We start from the raw sequence: 21,973 nt of genomic DNA, 5'->3' as shown, positions 1-21,973 counted from the left end.
TGTGGGCTGAGATATGAGGCAAGCATTCTAGAAAGATAGCGCCAAGAATGTTTATTACAAACGAACCAAGTGTGCTCAATGAAAACGAGCTGCTACAAAGAATAGGCAAAGCTTGAGAGTAGGATGGAACCTTGCCAAGGTGGCGTGGGTGTGTAATGAGGTCCTTGGAACTGTCAAACGCAAGTGGTTTTCCATCTTGGAGACAGCAGGAAATCCTTTCAATGTTAATCAGGGGTTTTTTTTGTTTGTTTTTGGCTGTGGCTGACAAAAACGGCAATGTCATCTTGTCAGTGATGGATTGTGTTCCAAATACTGGAGAAACCATGTTGTCTATTGATATTCTTTCATCTGTGTCCCATGACAAACGTGATTCATTATAGGTAATAGTATTGGCAGTCGGATTTCTTAACAAACGTTTCTCAGTTTCCATAGTGTTGACATGTTTGTCACTATGCTGGAAAAAGTTCTCAGTGCATAGTTGGTTGGCTCCCTTTAAGAAAAGGGTGTTTTTTTTTTTGCACAGAAGCATTCAAAATGTTTTCGGAAGCCAATTCTCCTTTATTGTTGTCTATGCCTCAGATGAGGTTTTAATGCTTAAACAATAAAAGGCTTGATGGTGTATTAAATAGGTGAACAATTACGGGTGAAGGGATTTTTTGGAGGGGTGTCTGATTAGTGGTCAGTAGGGTTGTGCAAAAAAATTTTTTTGGGTAAATTTCAGGTTTATTGGGCTCAATTTTTTTGGTAAACCTGAAAGAAACCGAATACCCATACTGGTAAATATTGGTATTCGGCTTTATTTCTGGTTTTACCGAAAAATTCAGGTCCATTATAGTCTATGGGGATTTTTTTTTTCAAAGCTCATGTGGGGGAATATTTGGAGGTAGAGTTGCCAAATTTGCAGCGTGGCTGCAAGAGACTCTCCTTAGATGGTCACTGAAGCTTGGTGAACTTTGGGACGGGGGGGTCTAATTTTATGGGTCAGCAACGGGGTTGCCCCCATCCTCCAAGCATGGAAAACATTTCTTTTGGTGGCAAATGACATCCTGTGAACAGTCCTTTATTGTAGTCATCAAATATCTGATTTCAAGAGATGGTCACAGTGTGGGGAAACAAAGTCTCTGCTCGGGGCGACCTTCAGTTTTACAGCAGGTTTTCGTGGGGGGGGGGTAATATCGGAGCCAGCTGAAGTCTCGACCACGGGGGCTGCCTGAAGGAGATTGCTCATCCACATGGGTGAGGGAGTCTCCTTTGGAAGCCTGGTGCTGTGAGCAGTTGTTGAAACCAGTTCTTTTTTAGTTGGAGGGTATATCCCTCTGGACGGGACTTAGTGAGCCCCATCTTTTAAAAAACCCTTATGCTTGATCCAGATCAACCCCAGGTTTTGGCGTTCTGTAAACCTGAAACCCGAATATTGCCGAAACGGCTCATTTTGGGTTTATTTTCGGTTCGGGATATCAATATGCATAACCCTAGTGATCAGTAATAATATTACCTGTTTCTTAAAGGACACAGTGTGGTGTTGTGGTTAAGAGCGGTGGACTGTAATCTGGAGAGCCGGGTTTGATTCCCCACTCCTCGACATGAAGCCAACTGGGTGACCTTGGGCTGGTCACAGTTCTCTTAGTGCTCTCTCAGCCGCACCTACCTCACAGGGGGTCTGTTGTGGGGAGAGGGATGGAAGGTGATTGTAAGCCAGTTTGAATCTCCTTAGAAAGATAGAGAAAATTGATATATAAAAACCAACTCTTACTCCTACTCATTCTTCTTCTTTCTTCTCCTTCTCCTTTCTTCTCCTTCTCCTTCTTCTCTGTAGTCTGGAGAGGAGCTGTAATTCTGGGGGATCCCCCAGTTCCACCTGGAGGCTGGCATCCCTAGCCTTTAGATTGCACCTCCGCAAAGAAAGGCTTCATGAACTGAGGCAGAGTTTGTGAGTTTTTAAAGGCAGGAGGCTCCCTCTGGTGGATTCCCTTCTTGTTGAGATTTTTGAAGAGTTGCCTCTGCACTACAGTTTAACCCGAAATCACTGTGTTTTGTGCATGTTCTTTTTGCAGAGGGTCTGGCCATTGCCATCGACCCGTCATACTCTGACATTTTCTGCATTGCTTCTCTGTATGTCTTGGGAACCGATTTGTGAGGATTCCTCCCTCCCCACAACTTATTGAGAGCCAGCATGGTGTAGTGGTTAAGAGAAGTGGTTTGGAATGGTGGACTCTAATCTGGAGAACCGGGTTCGATTCCCCACTCCTCCACATGAATGGCGAACGCTAATATGGTGAACCAGGTTGGTTTCCCCCACCCCTACACACGAAGCCTGCTGGGTGACCTTGGGCTAGTCATAGTTCTCTTAGAGCTCTCTCAGCCTCACCTACCTCACAAAGTGTTTGTTGTGAGGAGAGAAAGGGAAGGTGATTGTGAGCTGGTTTGATTCTCCTTAAAAGGTAGAGAAAATTGGCATATAAAAACCAACTCTTCTTCGTACTTTGTGTATACCCTGCCTTTCCCCCCCAACGGGTACCCAAAGCAGTTTACATCATTCTCTTCTCTTCCATTTTATTCTCACAACAACCCTTTGATGTACATTAGGCTCAGAGTGTGACTGGCCCAAGGTTACCCAATCGACTTGCATGGAAGAACAGGGATTCAAACCTGTTTCCCTCAGACCCTGGCCTGACACTCCACACCATGCTGGTTCCTGTAAGCACAGTTGCATCACCAGCTATACGCATGTGGGCTAGGGCTGTGGGAAAAAATTCAGGTTTATTGGACCCCATTTTTTTCAGGAAATCTGGAATAAGCCAAATGCCCATACCAGTAAATGGGTATTCTGGATTTTTTTAGGTTTTCCTGAAAGAAAAAAAAAGGGGTCCATTTTAGTCTACAGGAGGTTTTTTTTCCAAAGCTCCTGTAGGGACATTTTAAGAGGTGGAGTTTCCAAATTTTCAGGGTAGCTCAGTCCTCTGTAAAAATCCTTGTTTCGGATTCATTTAATTTTATTTCTAGAAGTGTGACTAGTTCTTTTTCTGTTCTTTAAGGTTATTCTTCCAGTAATCTACCCTGATTGTTGCTAGGCCATCACCTGGCAAACCCCCCCCCCCAAGGGCTTTGGCGGCAAGGAAGGGGTAGAAATTACGTTGACACAAAGGGCAAGGTCATTTCTGCCCTCCACAATTCTTCCAGTGGCCTGAACTGGGCAAGTGGTGAGCCTAGCTCTCCTGCTGATTAGCAAAAGTAAAAGCAGGTAACAAATTAATCAGCTGCAGGAAAACCTTGAGTCAAAAATAGCCACTCAGCCTAAATAAAAACATTTACCTTTTTTTTGTGCCGTCAAGTCACAACTGACTTATTGCAACCCCGTAGGGCATGGGTGTCAAACATAAGGCCTGGGGGCCGGATCCGCCCCCTTGAGGCTCTTATCCAGCCGGCGAGCCAGCCGAGGCAGCCTACCCCCCTGCTCCCAATTTGGGCTGGTGAGTCGCTGCAGGCTCGCCAGCCGAGGCAGCCACACACACCCCCAGTCCCGAGGTATCAATCAAAGACTGATAAATAAAAGAAAATACTGTAAGGTATTGTTTGAAGCATGTTTGTATTTTAAGAAACAAATAATATCATTAATGGGCTTTGCCTGTGCCTTCTATAAAGTTTGTATCTCTGGTACCTGGCATTAAATTTTATGGCACACATGGCCCGGCCCCACCAAGTGACATTTATGTCATATCTGGCCCTCGTAACAAATGAGTTCGACAACCCTGTTGTGCAAGGTTTTCAAGGAAAGAGACGTTCGGAGGTGGTTTGCCATTGCCTGCCTCTGTGACACGTCCATGGTGTCCCTTGGAGGTCTCCCATCCAGATAATTTGCCAGGGTCGAGGCTGAGAGTGTTTGACTGGCCCAAGGTCACCCAGCAAGATTCCACGGTGCAAGTGGGGATTCAAACCTGGGTTTCCCAGGTCCTAGTCCGACACCTTAACCACTACACCACTCTGGCTCTCTAAACATATTTACCAGCTGTAAATTTGAATTTCTAGCTTATAAGGTTGTTAGTACGGATCACTAATCTTATTTTGCTTTTGTTTTCCAGTGGTGAAAGTGGTGCTGGTAAAACGGAAAGCACTAAACTGATCCTCAAGTTTTTGTCTGCCGTGAGCCAACATTCACTGGAACTCTCTTGTAAGCAGAAGACTTCTACTGTTGAACAAGCAATTTTGGAGAGCAGGTATGGTATGTTCATAGTGTTGCCCACAATCCACAGTGCTTCCTCAAAGACAGCGGGGCAGTGGAGAATGGTTGCTTGCTATGGAGAGTGCTAGGGAGGGCAATGACCACTGCTGGAAGAAGAGGCTTCAGGGGGGTCATGAAGGAAATGTTGGTTCAGCTGCTGAATGGATGCCAGTACTGAAGGCGAGTCCCCTAAAAGACAGACAGTTGCCCAGCGTTAGTCAGCATTTTGATTCCTCTCTTCCTGTGTGTCTGTATATAAACATATGAGTGAGTGTAAATATGGAGAGAGCTGGGAGAAGAAGCTAAATTTTTTGTTTGGAGAAGGATGATACGTTGGTATAAGATAATTAGGTAAAGGTAGTCCCCTGTGCAAGCACCAGGTCATTACTGATCCATGGATGGTGACGTCACACCCCGCCGTTTACTAGGCAGACTATGTTTGATTTAAAACTGAGGTCTGACCTAGTTTACCATGTGGTAAAACTTACAGGAATGTACTATGTCAGACTGTAGATTGGGAATTACCTGTTCCCCCATATGAATATCTCCTTGGCCATTTCTTGTCCTTGCTTTATCTCTGGCTGAAAATTAATTTCAACCCCAAGGGTCTTCTTCCACTGACTCTTTGTGATACCTTTAGGTCAAAGTGGATAATAGCCATTGAAGACAAACTAAATAACCTGAATTTTACCCCCATAGCACTACTTCAGTTAGGGTGGGATCAAGCTAAGGCAACTATAAACCAAAGTGTTAAAGATATCGAGTGACAAGTAGATCTAGCAAGAGAGCCCCTATTAATGGCTCTCCTCCACTCCAAATTTATCCTTGCACCAGCAGCCTATCTCCGTTACTTAGAGATAAACAAATATAGGAGGGCTTTTACCTTGGCTAGGTGCGCAGCCTTACCCTCTGCTATGTTAGAGGGGAAATTCAAGAAGATACCCAGGGCAGAGAGACTATGCCCCTGTAAATCCGGGGATTTAGAAACCATTGAACATGTTCTGCTGAACTGTAACTTTTACACTATGCCCCGTTCTAAGTTTATTGAGCCCCTCATACTGAGAATGGGACCCGACAGGGAAAGAGAAAAGATAGAAAAGCTCCTACAAGGAGATAATCCCTCAATCACCTCTCAAATAGCAAAATTTTGTACAGCTGCAATGAAAATTCGTTGCCACAGAGTAGTCTCTTGGTCCAAGTGGCAGATGTAACTTGGATGTTATTTATTTTATTTTTTTTAAGTGATTTAAGACTCGGACTGTAAACCTTTGTCGGTAAGACCGTTTTAGTCCATGTGGCCAAGGGCCGCAAATAAACTATCCATCCATCCATCCATCTCCTTGACCATTTAAATTAAATAAACAGCTCAATATTGGAGGGGGAAAGGTTCTACCCTAGCCATTTCCTGGACCTGCTTGTTTGTAGGGATAGAGCTGTTATCTCCCCCTCCCCCATGCTTCCCAGGCAGGAAAATTAAGGTACAGTATATTTGTGCAATGTGAAGCAGTTCAGTTCAAGGACCAAGAATAAAGGATCGGGAGGGTGCTGGCAGGCGCTTTACACACCACAGTACTTTTAAAAATTCAGGTGAAACAAAATTTGTTGTTGCTGCACTTGCTAATTAATCCTTTTGTCTCTTCATTTTTTTCACAGCCCGATTATGGAAGCGTTCGGCAATGCAAAGACTGTTTACAATAACAACTCAAGTCGCTTTGGAAAGTTTGTCCAGCTGAACTTCTGTCAGAAAGGCAACATTGAGGGAGGAAAAATTGTAGATTGTATCCTGAGTTTTCTGTGGTTGCCCCAGTATGGCATTGTGATGATTCTGTACTTGTTTATATGGAGAAGAAAGAGTACTTTGCCTGTCTTTCCCCATATTTTCCCTTTCAAAGGACTGGTTCCAGACTATATTGGCAATTTTCGTTGATTACCCTTTCCAGCTGCAGATTCTCCCCCACATTGTTCTTCGGGGTCCCCTAGCAGTGGGGTCACCAGGCCAGCTTTCCCTCTTTTCCCACTGCCGCTTTGAGTGCCTGCAGGAGAAAAATAAGCCCAGAAATCACCATCAGGCTGACGGTGTGACATCGCTTCTGGGGAAAACCGGGAAGTGGCGTAGGTCTTCTCTAGGAATGCACTGAAAATGCTATGGTTTTACCACAGAGTTTCCAACAATACCTGGAGGAGCATGTCATCACTTCCAGGGGTTCCCCAAAAGTGACATTGCTGATTAGTGCCCCCCATGTCCTCCCTCTCCCAGACACCTGCCGTTTGCCAAGCCTTGCTGGCAAGCCCACCTAGCAGCAACATTTGTAAAAATCAGTAAAGGAGGGAGGGAGAAAAGTTATACTCTGTTTAGTCTGCATCCAACCTGTAGATCTTTAAGTTGCGGAGTCAGGGTCTTTTTAAATCTTTTTTTAAAAAAAACTTATTTTAATTGTTTTTTAAAAAGCACATACAGCTCACATCACACACTCCTCATCCTCCATGTCTACAACAAGATCCTCCTCAAATATCCAGTAGGGCGAAACTAATACATTCTGTGTCATCTGGTAGTCTTCTCTATATCTACACAAACACCTAATTCCTTAGTTAAACAAAAATATTTAAATTGTATTAAAATATTGATACCTATTACTGAGCCTAACAATCAGTGTTTATGCTATCACTAAAACCTGATATTTCTTCATATCAAACCTACTGTCTAATATCTGTATCTATACATAGCAACCAATATAATCAGCATTATCACTAATGGTAGTTAAAATCTTTATAGATATATAAAGATTTTATATATCTATATATAAAATTTTATATATCTCTTTATAGATATAGACAGACAGAAGGACGGAGGGAGGGAGGGAGAGAGAGAGAGTTAATAGACATAATTACCTAATATTATTTTATTTAGTAACACTTTTCTGTCTGCACTTCTACAAAATATTATTTTGTTATATAATCAAAATACATCTTCCAGTTCTTCTGAAATTCCTCCATCAATCTTCAGGGTCTTTTTAAATCTGTGGCTTGGATCCAACCAGTGTTTCCACTGCAGAAAAAGACCAGAGGGTTCCCTTCCGATGCCCCCCAGGTCTTGCTGGAGATCGTGAAACCACGTGGGGGGGGGGCATCAAACACCTATCTCTGTGGAATTTCATGAACAGCTATGATGAACGAATTACTGCATTTTAAAATTCGTGTAAAAATCAGGCAGCTGCCTTTTGTCATCCCAAGGTGAGGTTAATCCTTTGCTCTCCTGTTGCTCTTTCAATCAGAGGGAAGGCAGAGATCTTAACCTGGGATTCCACAGTTAAATAATATTACTGTCCCTAGCTGAATCTTGGATAAGCGAAGGGCTCAGTGCTGGGATATCAACTCTGAATTCCTCATTATGAATCCTCTGAATTCGCATGAAGATTAAAGAGCAGGCACAGTCTGATAAAGTGGCACGGACAGTTGGTTTTTGTAGTGCATCTGGAAGAAGCCTCATTAGGCAAGGCTGTGACAGAGAAAGGCCTAGGTCCCTGCTTACTTTTCCTGAGCTAACCTGTCTGCTTGCAGATTCGGTAGGCGAGGGTCTAAAAATCCCATTTGGGCACCAATGCTTATGTTCTGTGTTATCTGCTAGGGTAGAAGTTTGGTCTGGATTTGTAGCACACTTACCAAGAATCATGGGGTGAATGTGTGAGTAAGAATAGATAATTCTCCTGTACATAGTGAACTGTTTATAAGGGGAAAGGAGCCCTATGGGGCAGAGTGGTAAGCTACAGTATCCCCACAGAAGTCGGTTTCAGGTAGCCGGCTCAAGGTTGACTCAGCCTTCCATCCTTCCGTGGTTGGTAAAATGAGTACCCAGCTTGCTGGGGGTAAAGCAGGGGTGGGGAACCTCCGGCCCGCAAGCCGGATCCGGCCCGTGACATCATTGGTGGCGGCCCGCAGACTCTCCTGCAGAAGCCGCCGCCATTGCCGCTGCTGGAGCAGTCACAGATGGCCGGGCGAGTGGGGAACAGAAGCCAAGCGCCAGCACTCAGCATGGCCGGCGGCTTCTTCGGTGCCCTCAGGGCCTGTGCTAGTGGAGGGGCGTGGCTGGTGGGTGGGCGCGAAGGAGGCTCTGCCCCACCCCGCTCGCCTCTCACAAGCCTGAAGCTGTGCCCCACCGCCACATCCCCCCTCACAAGTGGGTAGGAAGGAGCCCCCCCCTCAGGTCAGGCCGGCCGGTGGGAGATCCCCCCCTGGGCGGGGGGCTTAGGGGCCTGGGCAAGGCAGGCAGGCAGAGAGGGGCGCTGGGCTGGGCTCCCTCCCTCCTTCCCTCTGCACCAGACGGGCCTCCTCTGAAACGGTTGGGTGGAGGAGGTGGCAACAAGGCCTAGCCGGGCGGGGGATCCTCCTCCTGCTGCTCGCTCCAGGCACGTGGGAGGCAGCGGGGCCCGGCCCACAGGCAAAGGGCGCGGCGATCGGGCTGGTGGCTGGCGAGCCGCGGGGCAGGAGGCTCTGGGGCACCTCCCTCCCCTCTCTCCCCCCTCCCTTGCTGGTGGTGGGCCCGGCTGGGAGGGGGCAGCTGTCAGCGGGGCAGGACGCCGAGCCTCCGCGGGAAGAGAAGGGTCTCCTGGCGCCCTGTGCGCTGCGGGCTGTTATGCGCGCGGGCCCCCCCACTTCTCTGTTGAGGGGGGAGGAGACGGGGGGGCCGTGTGTGTGTGTGTTTGGGAAAAGCGGGAAGGCTTTTTCTGTCTCTGGCCATTCATGCACAGGAGGTTTTGCCTTGGATTTGACGCTCTCCAGATGCACATTTCCCCCCCTCCAAATTCTCAAAACTCATCAATAAGACCCCATGCAGAGTTTTGAGACACACACACACAGCCCCCCACCTCCTCTCCCCTCAGCAGAGAAGTGGGGGGGGGGTGCAAAACAGCCCACAGCGCACGGTGCACCGGGAGACCCTTCCCTTCCCATGGAGGCTCGGCGTCCTGCCCCACTGACAGCTGCCCTCTCCCAGCCTCTTTCTGTCTCCCTCCGTCCTTTTCTTTCCCTACTTTTCTTTCTTTTTCTCCCTTGCTCCATTTCTTTCTCTCCCTCTCTCCCTTCTTTCCCTCTTTCCGGTGGCTTCTCCAGCACCCTCGGGTGGAGGGGCGTGCAGTCCTATTCCACCTTTGAACTGCCCACAAGCCACCCTCCAAACACCTTTCCATTTGTCTTGATATGTAGAGAGAAAACAGTAAGGAACTAGGGTTGCCAATCTCCAGGTACTAGCTGGAGATCTGCTATTACAAGTGATCTCCAGCCAATAGAGATCAGTTCCCCTGGATAAAATGGCCACTTTGGCAATTGGACTCTATGGCACTGAAGTCCCTCCCTAAACCCCGTCCTCCTCAGGCGCCACCCAAAAAACCTCCCACTCATGGCGAAGAGGAACTTGGCAACCTTGCCTCCCCCCCCCCCCCCGCGGGGAGATAAATGTCCGGTATGGCCCCCGATTGATGTTATAAATATGCAAATGGCCCTTGGCAGGAAAAAGGTTCCCCACCCCTGGGGTAAAGTGTAGATGACTGGGGAAGGCAATGGCAAACCACCCTGTAAACACAGTCTGCAAAGGAAACGTCGTCAACCCATGAATCAGTAATGACCTGGTGCTTGCACAGGGGACTACCTTCTTAATGGGGAGGCTTTTCTGGTTTTGCCTTTATTTCCTGCAGAGATCATGCAGAAGTGGTTTATAGTCCAGCATTGAATGAAGCAGCAAATGATAAATCAGATGCCACAAAAATTTCTCACCTGTTAAATGTACTGGGGGGGGGGGGTGTCCTCTCCCCCCAAGCTTTTAATGAATAAACTAAAATGTTCTTAAAGTAAACATGTCAGGAAATAGTTATGTGGGGTATTTTTGTGCCCTGTGTTTCATGGACTCATTCTGTTCCTTGACTTATCTACTCGCTTCCTGCTAAAGATTTATTAGAAAAGGTACGTCAATATTTTGTCTTATTCAAGTTTTTTTAAAAAAACACACATAAAACCTCATGCTGAGGATTTCCCATGTACACTGACCTGGTCTCTTCATCTCTTTTCTCTCACAGAATCGAGTAGTGAGGCAAAATCCAGGAGAGAGAAATTATCACATATTCTATGCCCTGCTGGCAGGGGTTGAGGGAGAAAAGAAAGGTGAGGCCTGCAGCTTTGTGCTTGAATAATGATAATTATGGTTTTGCCAAAGCCCTTTCAGGTATCCTGTGATCTTACTCGGTTCTGTTTTGTTTGTAGTAATGATAAAGTTAGTACCTCACAAAGCCAGGAACTAAGTTTACCGTAATCCCCTTATTATTATAAATGGCAGTTGCAAGAGACATTCTTCTCACATACACTCTCCATCCCTGCCATCATGCTTTTGCCCCTTCATATTTCACTTTCATTTCTTTTTTCGTGCCTGTTCTTCAGTTGCTATTCCATGTTGTTATTCAGTCTTGCAGAGATCACATCTCCCCCACTGGGAAAAAAAATTAAGATTACTCACTAAAGTAAGAAGAAGGAGTTGGTTTTTATATGCCGACTTTCTCTACCTTTCTAAGGAGAATCAAGCCGGCTTACAATCTCCTTCCCTTCTTCTCCCCACAACAGACACACTGTGTGGTAGATGGGGCTGAGAGAGCTCTAAGAGAGCTGTGACTAGCCCAAGGTCACCCAGCTGGATTCATGTGTAGGAATGAGGAAACCAACCCGGTTCACCAGATTAGAGTCAGCCGGGGGAGGGGGAATCAAAGCCGGTTCTCCAGATTAGAGTCCACTGTTCCTAACCACTACACCACACTGGCAATGTCAATGTGAACATATAGGTATCTATGTGAACCTATGGGTGAACATCTGGCTTGTTCTTCTTAGTCTCCTGCAACCCCAGAACCCATTAATCATGCAGCAAGTGTATGGTGTTGTAATGTGCTCCTCTGAGTCAAAGGAAGGTGGACTGGAAACTTTGAGAGTGGCTGTGGGGGTGGGGGATACTGATTCAGGCCTGCATTCGAACCCCCTTCTGATAAAACGCCTGGAAGTGACATCCAAGAAAGTCAACGCAGAAAGGCTGTGTGAGTGACTGCTGCTCAAATTACAGCATCACCTGCCTTTGGCATTTTGCTCAATCCAAACCAGAGAATCTTCCAAAGAACACTAAGATTTTTTTACGTTGAGGTTAGATGCAATATGATTTCTTGTGTTTTAGCAACCACTTTTGTCAGTTGAAGTCATTTGTTTGTGTTCTTTAAGAATTTAGACAGCGCCATGATGGAATATAGGATATTGAGGTGGTAGAGGCTACGTCTATACATTGTTGGGAATTGCATGGTTATTACGCTATGGGCACGACAACCCAAGAGGTGAATGATTGCTCTCGTGTAATAACTGTAACTGTTTGTGTTTACATCTCATATGTGCGTAAGGCAATTTAACTTTTCCTTTTTTCAATACGGTAACATGGCGTTGCTCCGCAACAATATTTTTCCTATTTACAGATGCATTTTACCTATCCGTACCAGAGAACTATCACTACCTGAACCAGTCTGGCTGCGTGGCGGACAAGACAATCAATGACAAGGAATCTTTCCAAGAAGTCATTGTGAGTCTGATGAGCCCATTCTTCATCGGGTAACGGCGTGTGCTTTTCGGCATGGCTGTCCTTTTATTGCTGTATCCACCTGCTAATAAAGGCAGGGTCTTATAGTGGTAGCACCTTAAAGACTTACAAGACAGTTGCAGTGCAGGCTCTTGCGAGTCAGAGCTCATCTCACCAGTTTGCATGTTCGTCAATCAGATGAAATGAGTTCTGACTGACAAGTTTATTATTGTAATATTTTTTTTATTTACTTCATTTTTTCATTTATACTCCATTCTTTTCCCCAGCGGGGACCCACAGTAGCCCTCCTCCATTTTATCCTTCCAACAGCCCTGAGAGGTAGGCTAGGCTGCGTGAGTGTGAGTGAGTCACGGCCACCTGGCCAGCTTCCATGTGGCACAGTGGGGATTCGAACCTGGGACTCCCAGATCCTAGCCCAGCACTGTAACGACTGCACCACGCTGGGTCTTCACTTTTATCCTGCCATTTCTCCAAGGAGCTCTCCTTTCATCCATTTTGCCCTCACGATAACCCTGCGAGGTAGGTTAGGCTGAGTGGGAATGACTGGCCCAAGGGCACCCAGTCAACTTTGTGTCAGAGGCAGGGGCTATGCTGGAATGAATCTTGTTAGCCTTGCAGGTGCCGCAGGACTCCTGTTTCATTTCGCTTCTATAGACCAACATGGCTAGCCACCTGGAATTATTTGTTCGTTGGATTTGTATCCCGCCCCCTCTCCCGGCCGTAGCAAGATTGAGAATCAAATTGCATACTCGGAATTGCTTGGTGACACTTTTCCTGGACTGTACCACTTTGTGGAATTGCTACCTAGATCCTCCCTCCCAATGCCTCTGTGTTTCAGTGGCCCAGGCAAGGAGCTGTACTCATAACCCTCTGCTCAGGAAGGCTTCCCTCTACCCACATTGGGAGACTGGCATTGTATCTGTGGGACCATCTCTCCTGGTACATCCACCACCCAGAGAGCTTTACGCTCTGCCAACAACAGCTCACTGGTGGTCCCTGGCCCAAAGAGTGTCTGGCTGACCTCAACAAGGGCCAGGGCTTTTCCTGCCTGGGCCCCGGCCTGGTGGAACTCCCTCTCTAATGAAACCAGGGCTCTGCGGGACCTTAAGGATTTCTGCAGGGCCTGTAAGACGGAGTTGTTCCACCAGGCCTATAACTGAGGGCAGCAATAGTTGGTCATCAGAGCTGTTTATTATATTCTATGCTATTTGCTGATGTTGGACCTCCTGAGCCCGGGCGTAACTGATGGATTGAGGCCGGGGGGTGAATTAATAAATTAATATAAATAAATAAATGAATGTTGCTTGCTTGCTCCAGCCTCATCGTACAGAGCTGCAAAAGGTGCCGCTGCCCTGAAGGGGAAATTGGAACTGCTCACGTGGCCAGAGGGAGAAGAAATAACGTTGCATGAGCCAGCTCAAAATCTCACAGTGTGTTTTCTTCCAGACTGCCATGGAAGTGATGCAATTCACCACGGAGGAGGTGCACGACGTTCTTAGGCTGCTTGCAGGGATTTTGCACCTGGGCAACATTGAATTTATTACTGCTGGCGGAGCACAGGTGTCCTTCAAAACAGGTGACAAAATGGCTTTTGGGTTGTGCGCAGTATTGCAATCCTTTCCACTTGGGGCCCCCAAATCCAGATTTTAATAAATTTATTTCTTTACTGGAAAGGGAGTTCAAGTAGCTATTCTGGCAAAAATTGGTATGGTGATAGCCACAAGCATAGATGGTTGTAAAATGGGGCTAGGCAGATTCATGGAGGAGAGGTCCGTCAGTGGCTACTAGAAAAAGAAGAGTTGGCTTTTATATGCTGACTTCATCTACCTTTTAAGGATAATCAAACCGGTTTACAATCTGCTTCCCTTCCTCTCCCCACAACAGACATCTTGTGAGGAAGGTGGGGCTGGGAGAGTTCGGAGAGAACTGTGACTAGCCCAAGGTCACCCAGCAGGCTGCATGTGTAGGGGTGGGGAATCCAACCCAGTTCACCAGATTAGAGTCCGCTGCTCATGTGGAGGAGTGGGGAATCAAACCTGGTTCACCAGATTAGAGTCTGCGGCTCATGTGGAGGAGTGGGGAATTGAACCCAGTTCTCCAGATTAGAGTCTGCCACTTTTAACCACTACGCTATGCTGGCTCTATGAGGACTAAAGAAAACTTGCAGTCGAAGACCAGCAAAAAGAGAACTTCCATATTCAGAGGCTGCCCTAAACTTGGCCCATCTTATGATCCACTTCTTTTACATGCAGATGATGCTGTTATTTTGTCCCACTCACTCATTGGCCCGAAACGTTTACTCCATCGATTTCTGACATTCTGCAAGGCCAATAATATTTTATTGAATTATGGGAAGCCCAAGGTAATAGTCACTCTTAGATGAATGGAACAGAGTTTCGGACAATTGTAAAATTCAGGTTTTTCTCTCTGGACAAAACTCCAATGTAATGGATAGGGTAGCAACATTTCTACAACTAGCGATGAGGCTTCGAGAATCTAAATTCTGATCCTATCTGGTCCTAGCTTCTGTACTCCTTATTTTTAGCCCCTGTATTAATTGTATATATGCCAATAAAGGTGCTGGCAGTCAACCTCTAACTGTCAATGCTAGGAGGCAACATTTGGGGAGTTGCCATGGCATGCATTGGGCCTCCAGGGCAACTGTGTGGCCATGGAGTGAAATAGCATACTGGATGAACCACTGGTCTGATCCAGCAGGGGTAGTCCTATGTTCTCAAGAAGGAGCATGTTAGTGGCACTAAACCGAAGGGAGATAAACCTCTGATGAGGCCACTTGTGTGGTTCTCTCTCATTTTATGTTTGCCCTAATAGAGAACCCGAAAAAATGACGGTGAGCCCAAATGAATTTCTTTCTGTTTCTTTCTTGCTTTTATTCTCCTTGCCCTTTTGTTTGGTGCTAGCTCTGAGTAGATCCTCAGAGTTACTTGGACTGGACTCAACGCTACTAACGGAAGCACTGACACAGAGATCAATGATACTCAGGGGAGAAGAAATTTTAACACCTCTCAGTGTTCAACAGGTAAAATTGAGTTCATCTGGGTTGTTTGTGTGCATAATGATATACGTTATATTTTGTTATTATTTTTTAAATCTCTAAAAGTCAGTTCCCTGGCATTTATTTGTTGGTTGATTGTGCTCTGCTTCCACGCGTGGCGGTGTCTTCTCTAGAGACTAGAAGGCCCAGCATGTCCAAGACAAGGCTGTTCCATCTGATGATTTGTGATGGGGGAATGTAGTAATAACTCCTAGTTTCAGCAGGAACATTTAGTGTAGGGGTCCCTGGCCTTTTTGAACCTGCGGGCACATTTGGAATTCAGGCCCAGGGTGATGGGCGCAACCACAAAATGGCTGCCACAGGAGGAGGAGCCAACCACAGAATGACGGAGAGTGAGGTTGCGCCTAACTCAAACAGTAGCTCTCCCACATTTCAGCCAGAAGCTCTGTTTAACAGAATGCCTTTTAAAATGAACGTATGGTTTAAAACACTATCTTGCATACATACATCTTCTCTTCAGTCACACACTGAAGACTTTTGTGTTGTGGTGGCAGCTGCCACCGAAGCCACTTTTTAAAAATCTGCACAGCCAATCAGATCTCCAGTGGCCAATTAGAAGCCCTGCTCTGAAAAAGCTCAAATCTGGCCCCACCTTCTTTTGAAAAACACTTGACGGGCACCAGGAAAGGTGTTGGCAGTAGCAACCGTGGGGACCCAGATATAGTGTGATGAGATAGACCATGATGGGTAGCCGTGTTAGTCTGTCTGTAGCAGTTGAAAAGAGCAAGAGTCCAGTAGCACCTTAAAGACCAACCAGATTTCTGGCAGGGTATGAGCCAGTATCTGAAGAAGAGAGCTGTGACTCACGAAAGCTCCTACCCTGCCAGAAATTTTGTTAGTCTGCTACTGGACTCTGGCTCTTTGCTATAGTGTACTGAGCGACAGACTGTTTCTAAGAGGGTGGGGCCAGAAGAAGGAGAGGAGAGAAAGGACCATTGGCAAATGACTGTTAGGGAGAGAAAGGGTAATGTGACAGAAGAATAGAGTAGGAAAGAGGAAGCAGTTTTGATGTTACCTTGGTGTAGTAGACGTGTGAAGAGTTTGGTAGCTTGTTGATGTTATCTTAAGAATGGGAATATCGACAGTACCGTCCACCACATCTCTGCCTCTTCTGCCTGTTTAAAGATTGAGTGTGCAAACCCTGAAATCTTGACAGAGGTGCCACTGAGGGGGCGAGCGGAGTGGCAGAGATGGCGGGGGGGCAGCTCTTCTCCTTTCCTGAAGTAGATGATCATGTTGACAAGTGCTTCGCTGGTGTTTTAAGAAAACAGACCAAAGTAGAAAGACAGAGACAAAATTTCAGCATCACACACATGAACACATGAAGCTGCCTTATCCTGAATCAGACCCCAACGTATGTATTTGGAGTTCTGGGGGAGAAGGTGGTTCTATGTTTTGAAGAAGAAAGTAAAACTTTGGCACTTTCACACATGCCGAATAATGCACTTTCAATGCACTTTCCAATCCACTTTAGAATCATATAGTTGGAAGGGACCACCAGGGTCATCTAATCCAACCCCCTGCACAGTGCAGGAAATTCACAACTACGTCCCCCACACACCCCCAGTGACCCCTACTCCATGCCCAGAAGATGGCCAATATGCCCTCCCTCTCACGATCTGCCCAAGGTCGTAGAATCAGCATTGCTGACAGATGGCCATCTAGCCTCTGCTTAAAAACCTCCAGGGATGGAGAGCTTACCACCTCTCGAGGAAGCCTGTTCCACTGAGGAACTGCTGTAATTGTTAAAAAGTTCTTCCTAATGTCTAGAAGGAAACTCTTTTGAGATTTAGAGATAGTTTGCAAGCAGATTTTGCCATTTCACACAGTAAAATCCAGCTGCAAAGTGCATTGAAAGCAGATTGAAAGTGCATTCACTGATAATTCCAGCTAATTGTTAGAATTAAGGTAATCAATTTATACCGAGGTACTAGAAGGTACCTTGGCAGACCCAACAAGAGATGGATTGACTCAATAAAGGAAGCCACAGCCATCAATTTGCAAGATATGAGCAAGGCTGTCAAAGATGGGGCATTTTGGAGGACATTGATTCATAGGGTCGTCATGAGTCGTAAGCGACTTGATGGCACTTAACACACACACACACGAAGGTAGTTGATCAACTATTATTTACTAACTGCTTTTAAATACCATGTAAATTAATTCATTTAATATGAGAATTGTAAACTATTCTAGGGCACTATAAAGATCTAGTTCTAGATTTTAATGGGTGAGATTGAAGTTGCGGAATGAATGTATTATTTTGTAAAAGCTTGGACACAGACATGTGTCTGTTTTCCTTCCTATTATTTTTTTCTGTTTCTGTATAAAATTAAAAAATTATAATAAAAAAGAAAGTGCATTATTCAGCATGTGTGAAAGCGCCCTGTTATATGTCTACCTAGAACACATGATGGGTTGGATTGTGCCAGTCTCTCAGGTGGTGCTTTTCTCTGGCACATGGAGACCTCCCCTGAGACCAGAGGAAGGGCCTTTTGTGTGGAGAAGGGTTCCTTGCTCCAGGGAAATCACCAATGCTAGTGGAATGGCTCTGTGGAATTCAGCCCACTCAACTTGCCGTTTCCATATGCCCAGCACTTAGGGTTGTATCGCAGAAAAGGCATTGTGTCAAAAAGTTTTGTTTCCTGATGAAAACTAACTTGCTCATATGACCTCTCGCCAGGCAATAGATAGCAGAGATTCAATGGCTATGGCACTTTATTCCCAGTGTTTTGCTTGGGTTATTAAGAAAATCAACAGCCGAATAAAAGGCAAAGACGACTTCAAGTCCATTGGAATTTTGGACATCTTTGGATTTGAGAATTTTGAGGTACGTTCCAAACATTTTGTTTGTAGATGAAGCTTTTTATCTTCTGGCGTTGAAACTAAATGAGGATTGTCAGTCTTTTAGGGCTTTATTTTTTTATTATTTGAACATCTCTTGTCTTTTGCAGGTTAATCGCTTTGAGCAGTTCAATATTAACTATGCAAATGAAAAGCTGCAGGAGTACTTCAACAAGCACATTTTTTCATTAGAACAATTGGAATATAGCAAGTAAGAGCTGCAAGTCACCCACCCCCCACCCTCCCGATTAAATAAGTGGAATTTTCCATTTGCTTTTAATTTGGAGGCTTTGCTTTTAATCTGGAGAGCCAGCGTGGTGTAGTGGTTAAGAGCGGTGGTTTGGAGCAGTGTACTCTGATCTAGAGAACCGGTTTGATTCCCGGTTTGATTCCCCACTCCTCCACATGAGCGGTGGACTGTAATCTGGTGAACTGGATTTGTTTCCCCACTCCTCCTCTTGAAGCCAATTGGGTGACTTTGGGCTAGTCACACTCTCTCATCCTCACCTACCTCACAGGGTGTCTGTTGTGGGGAAGGGAAGGTGATTGTAAGCCGGTTTGATTCTTCCTTAAGTGGAAGAGAACGTCTGCATATAAAAACCAACTCTTGATCTCCTCCTCCACCACCACCACCACCATAAGCTTCACTTCAACATTATCCGGAAACTGTCCTGATGGGTAAACTTTAAAACCGTTGGAGTGGATCAAAATATGCCCATGTGTTAAGTGTGCGTGTGTGTGTTGGTGTGCATCCTACTGATTCCCACTGCACCCCCTGTGACTCATCCCCCTCTTTTGCCAAGAGTTCTCTGGTAGTGCCACTTTGGGGTGGGGAAGAGGTCTGCCAGAGGGAGGTGGAGGTGAGAAAGCCCTGGCCCCTGAGTAATGCTTCGCTCCCAGTGTGCCGGGTTCAAGCCTTTGTATTTGGTAATGGTAATGAAATCCATGGCCTGGATGGCCCAGGCTAGCTAAATCTCAGAAGCCCAGCGGGGTCAGCTCTGGTTAGTACTTGGATGGGAGACCACCAAGGAAGTCCAGGGTCACTACGCAGAGGCAGGCAATGGAAAATCACCTCTGTTCGTCTCTTGCCTTGATCGGAATGGCCCGGGCTAGCCCGGTTTCATCTGATCTTGGAAACTAAGCAGGGTCGGTCATGGATGGTACATGGATAGGAGACCATCAGTGATGTCCAAGGTTGCTGCAAGGAGGCAGGCAAATAGCAAACCACCTCTGAATGTCTCTTGCCTTGAAAACCCTGTGGGGTCACCATAAGTCAGCTGTGACTTGACGGCACTTTCCACCCCTACCACCAGTAAGATGTGTTTCTTGTTTTAGAGAGGGACTGATATGGAAAGACATCAACTGGACAGATAATGGGGAGTGCTTGGACCTTATTGAAAAAGTAAGTATGTTTCCTGTGTTGTGACATATGATATATTTCATTGATACTGATATTATTAACTCCTTTGGAGCCATTGGTTGCGAGGCAGTCTGTTACATATGACAAATAAATAATAATGAAGTTGGGGAAAACACTGCATGTATTTCTACAAACCTTCAGTGTGGCATAGGATTTATAAAGTGGCATAAGTTGAAATTACAGCTGACCATCAAGAAGACAAAAGTAATGACTACAGGAGAATTACTCAACTTTAAGGTTGCCAGTGAGGAAATTGAAATTGAAAGACTTTCTATTCCTTGCCAAAAAAACTAAATCAGTGGGTTATAGATCAAATCAAGCATGAACTGGCCCTAGAAGCTAAAGAGACCAAACTGAGGCTGCTGTACTTTGGTCACCTTATGAGACGACGAGTCCTGGAAAAGACAGTCATGCTAGGAAAAGCTGAGGGCATCAGGAAAAGAGGAAGACCCAACAAGAGACGTATTGGCTCAATGAAGGAAGCCACAGCCCTCAATTTGCAAGACCTGAACAAGGCTGTTAAGGATAGGACGTTTTGGAGGACGCTGATTCCGCCATGAGCCAGAAGCGACTTGACGGCACTTAAAACACACACACACACACAAGATGAAATTTCCACCATTTGCTCAAGGCAGATGCAGATGTTAACCTAGCTGTTCCTTTCAGATGTTGAGACTGTCGCCTACTTCATACAATCACAGACATTTCAGTAGAAATAAGCACCTCTCCGGCTGCTGGGGCGATGGTCTTGCCAGCTGGATTAGCATCTCTACATGCCGGAGAGCAACCGCAGTCTGATTTCCGAGTTATGCCTGCTCATGCTCTCTGAGTCCTTCTCTCTCGCTTCAAGACTCGGGCTTTGATCCATGGGCAAGCGTAAAGACAAACAGAATTGGTGCAGTTCCTCGTGCACAAGACCTAGTGCAACACCTAGCGCTTTCCTCCCTATAGATTATAATGCCCAGAAACTAGTTGCACCAGCAGAAATGCAAGTGAGGCAGGCAGGAGAATGCTGCTGCAGTCATCTTGCTTGTGGGCTACCTAGAGGCACCTGCTTGGCCACTGTGTGAACGGACTGCTGGCCTGGATGGGCCTTGGTCTGATCCAGCATGGCCTTTTCTTATGGAGGACGGGGCTATCCATGGCTACTAGTCAAAATGGACACTAGTCATGCTGCATACACTAGTCATGCTGCATACCTATTCTCTCCAGAATCAGAAGAGCATGCCTATTATAGTAGGTGCTGTAGAACACAGGCGGGATAATGCTGCTGCAGTCGTGTTGCTTGTAGGCTTCCTAGAGGCACCTGGTTGGCCACTGTATGAACAGACCTCTGGACTTGATGGACCTTGGTTCAATCCAGCATTGCCTTTCATATGTTTTTATGTGGATACAATAAGTTTGATTAAGCACCAGCAGCTACAGAGGTCTTTCTTGCCTTTCCGCTTGCACTTGAGCAAACCAAACATTTGTGCTGGATCCTACCCATTGTGCTTAGATCTAGTCTGCTTCTTGCTCACGTTCTAATTCTTTTTGTTTTTAATTACATTTTTATTTTGTAACTATAGTAATACAAACATAAAATACATAACAAAAAGAAACACAGACAATACAATACGTACAAAGTCTAAAATATTCAGAAACAAACTTTCACTCTGTGAACATATACAGTTTTGATTATGTCTTGTTATCTTCCCTAAGATATCTTATTATAACTTTATCAAATTGAATTTACTACTTTTTTAGTCAGTCTTTCACTTTCATAGTATAGGTACTTTACACTTACATAATAAAACTTAACCATTGTTAAATCATTCTAAGTGCCTTATAATCTTATATAGACTTGTTATAGTCATTAGATTCTATTATATACTTTCCCTGTATAGAATTTTAACTAAACATTTTCATTTCAGTTGTACATCACGTGTGAGGCATACGCATTACATAATCTCCTATATATTTTTTTATTCTTCACTGGATCTTTTATTTACATAGTCAGTCAACTTGGCCATCACTGCATACTCTGCTAACTTGTCTTTCTTCTCTTCTATATCTGGACACTTCCAATTTCCACTTTGTGGCAATCAACACTCTTGCCGCTCTCACATTCTGATTCTAATTCTTAGCCCTCTGAGTTCACTTCAAGATGCATATTCTCTCTTCCCAATCTCCTGCTCCCCTTTTCCCTGAACCGTTAAACAAAATTTGCTCAGACTCTTTAGTTCTTTGCCGCACTTCATTCTGGATGGGCTGAGCCAGCGGTTCCCAAACTTTCTGAGTCATGGAGCACTTTTCAGGAGAGAAATTCGTCACGGAGCACTAATTTTCATCTAGCATCTATATGCTAAACCGAATGACTGTAGCATTTTTCTTTCCAGTCTCTTCACGGAGCACTAGGAGATGCTTCGTGGAGCACCAAGTGCTCCTTGGAGCACAGTTTGGGAACCTCTAGGCTGAGCTATCCCTGCAGCCTCTGCGGCAGCTTTTGGAGCCAGGCTGTCTCTCCTCAGGGAGTGATTCCTGTGTGAGGGGCTCCTGAGGCTGGAACGAGGCACCGGGGCAGATTTGAGGGTGTCATTGAGAGCAGTGTTCCTGCGTCTCTTCCTGCCCTCCCCTGGAAACACGCCAGGGATCCTGAGAGTCTCGGCCAGTGACATGATGTGAGCATCCAGCCTGTCTGCCCCTTCCGTCTCGCTGCAGAATGAAGTCACATCTCTTCTTTGTATCCCTCAACGTTACAAGGAGAACAAACCATCTGGCTCCAATTTGAGACATGAGAAGAATATACGACTGGAATCCGTTTAC

General features: G+C 45.7%; 1 protein-coding gene across 1 annotated transcript in view; it reads left to right on the top strand.

Annotated features, from left to right (window-relative positions):
- MYO10 (myosin X) overlaps nt 1-21,973 on the top strand; it is a 125,164-nt gene that overhangs the window by 25,380 nt on the left and 77,811 nt on the right. The window contains exons 3-12 of the mRNA XM_056854149.1: nt 4,080-4,214; nt 5,873-5,997; nt 10,158-10,171; nt 10,285-10,369; nt 11,707-11,810; nt 13,275-13,404; nt 14,750-14,868; nt 17,588-17,734; nt 17,859-17,959; nt 19,084-19,150. Coding sequence (XP_056710127.1) covers nt 4,080-4,214; nt 5,873-5,997; nt 10,158-10,171; nt 10,285-10,369; nt 11,707-11,810; nt 13,275-13,404; nt 14,750-14,868; nt 17,588-17,734; nt 17,859-17,959; nt 19,084-19,150 — 1,027 coding nt within the window. The remainder of the gene's footprint in view (nt 1-4,079; nt 4,215-5,872; nt 5,998-10,157; nt 10,172-10,284; nt 10,370-11,706; nt 11,811-13,274; nt 13,405-14,749; nt 14,869-17,587; nt 17,735-17,858; nt 17,960-19,083; nt 19,151-21,973) is intronic.

Source organism: Euleptes europaea, chromosome 8 (assembly GCF_029931775.1).
Source record: "Euleptes europaea isolate rEulEur1 chromosome 8, rEulEur1.hap1, whole genome shotgun sequence".
Taxonomy (NCBI): domain Eukaryota; kingdom Metazoa; phylum Chordata; class Lepidosauria; order Squamata; family Sphaerodactylidae; genus Euleptes; species Euleptes europaea.
Note: the sequence above shows the minus strand (reverse complement) of the source record. Positions and strands in the feature narration are given on the sequence as shown.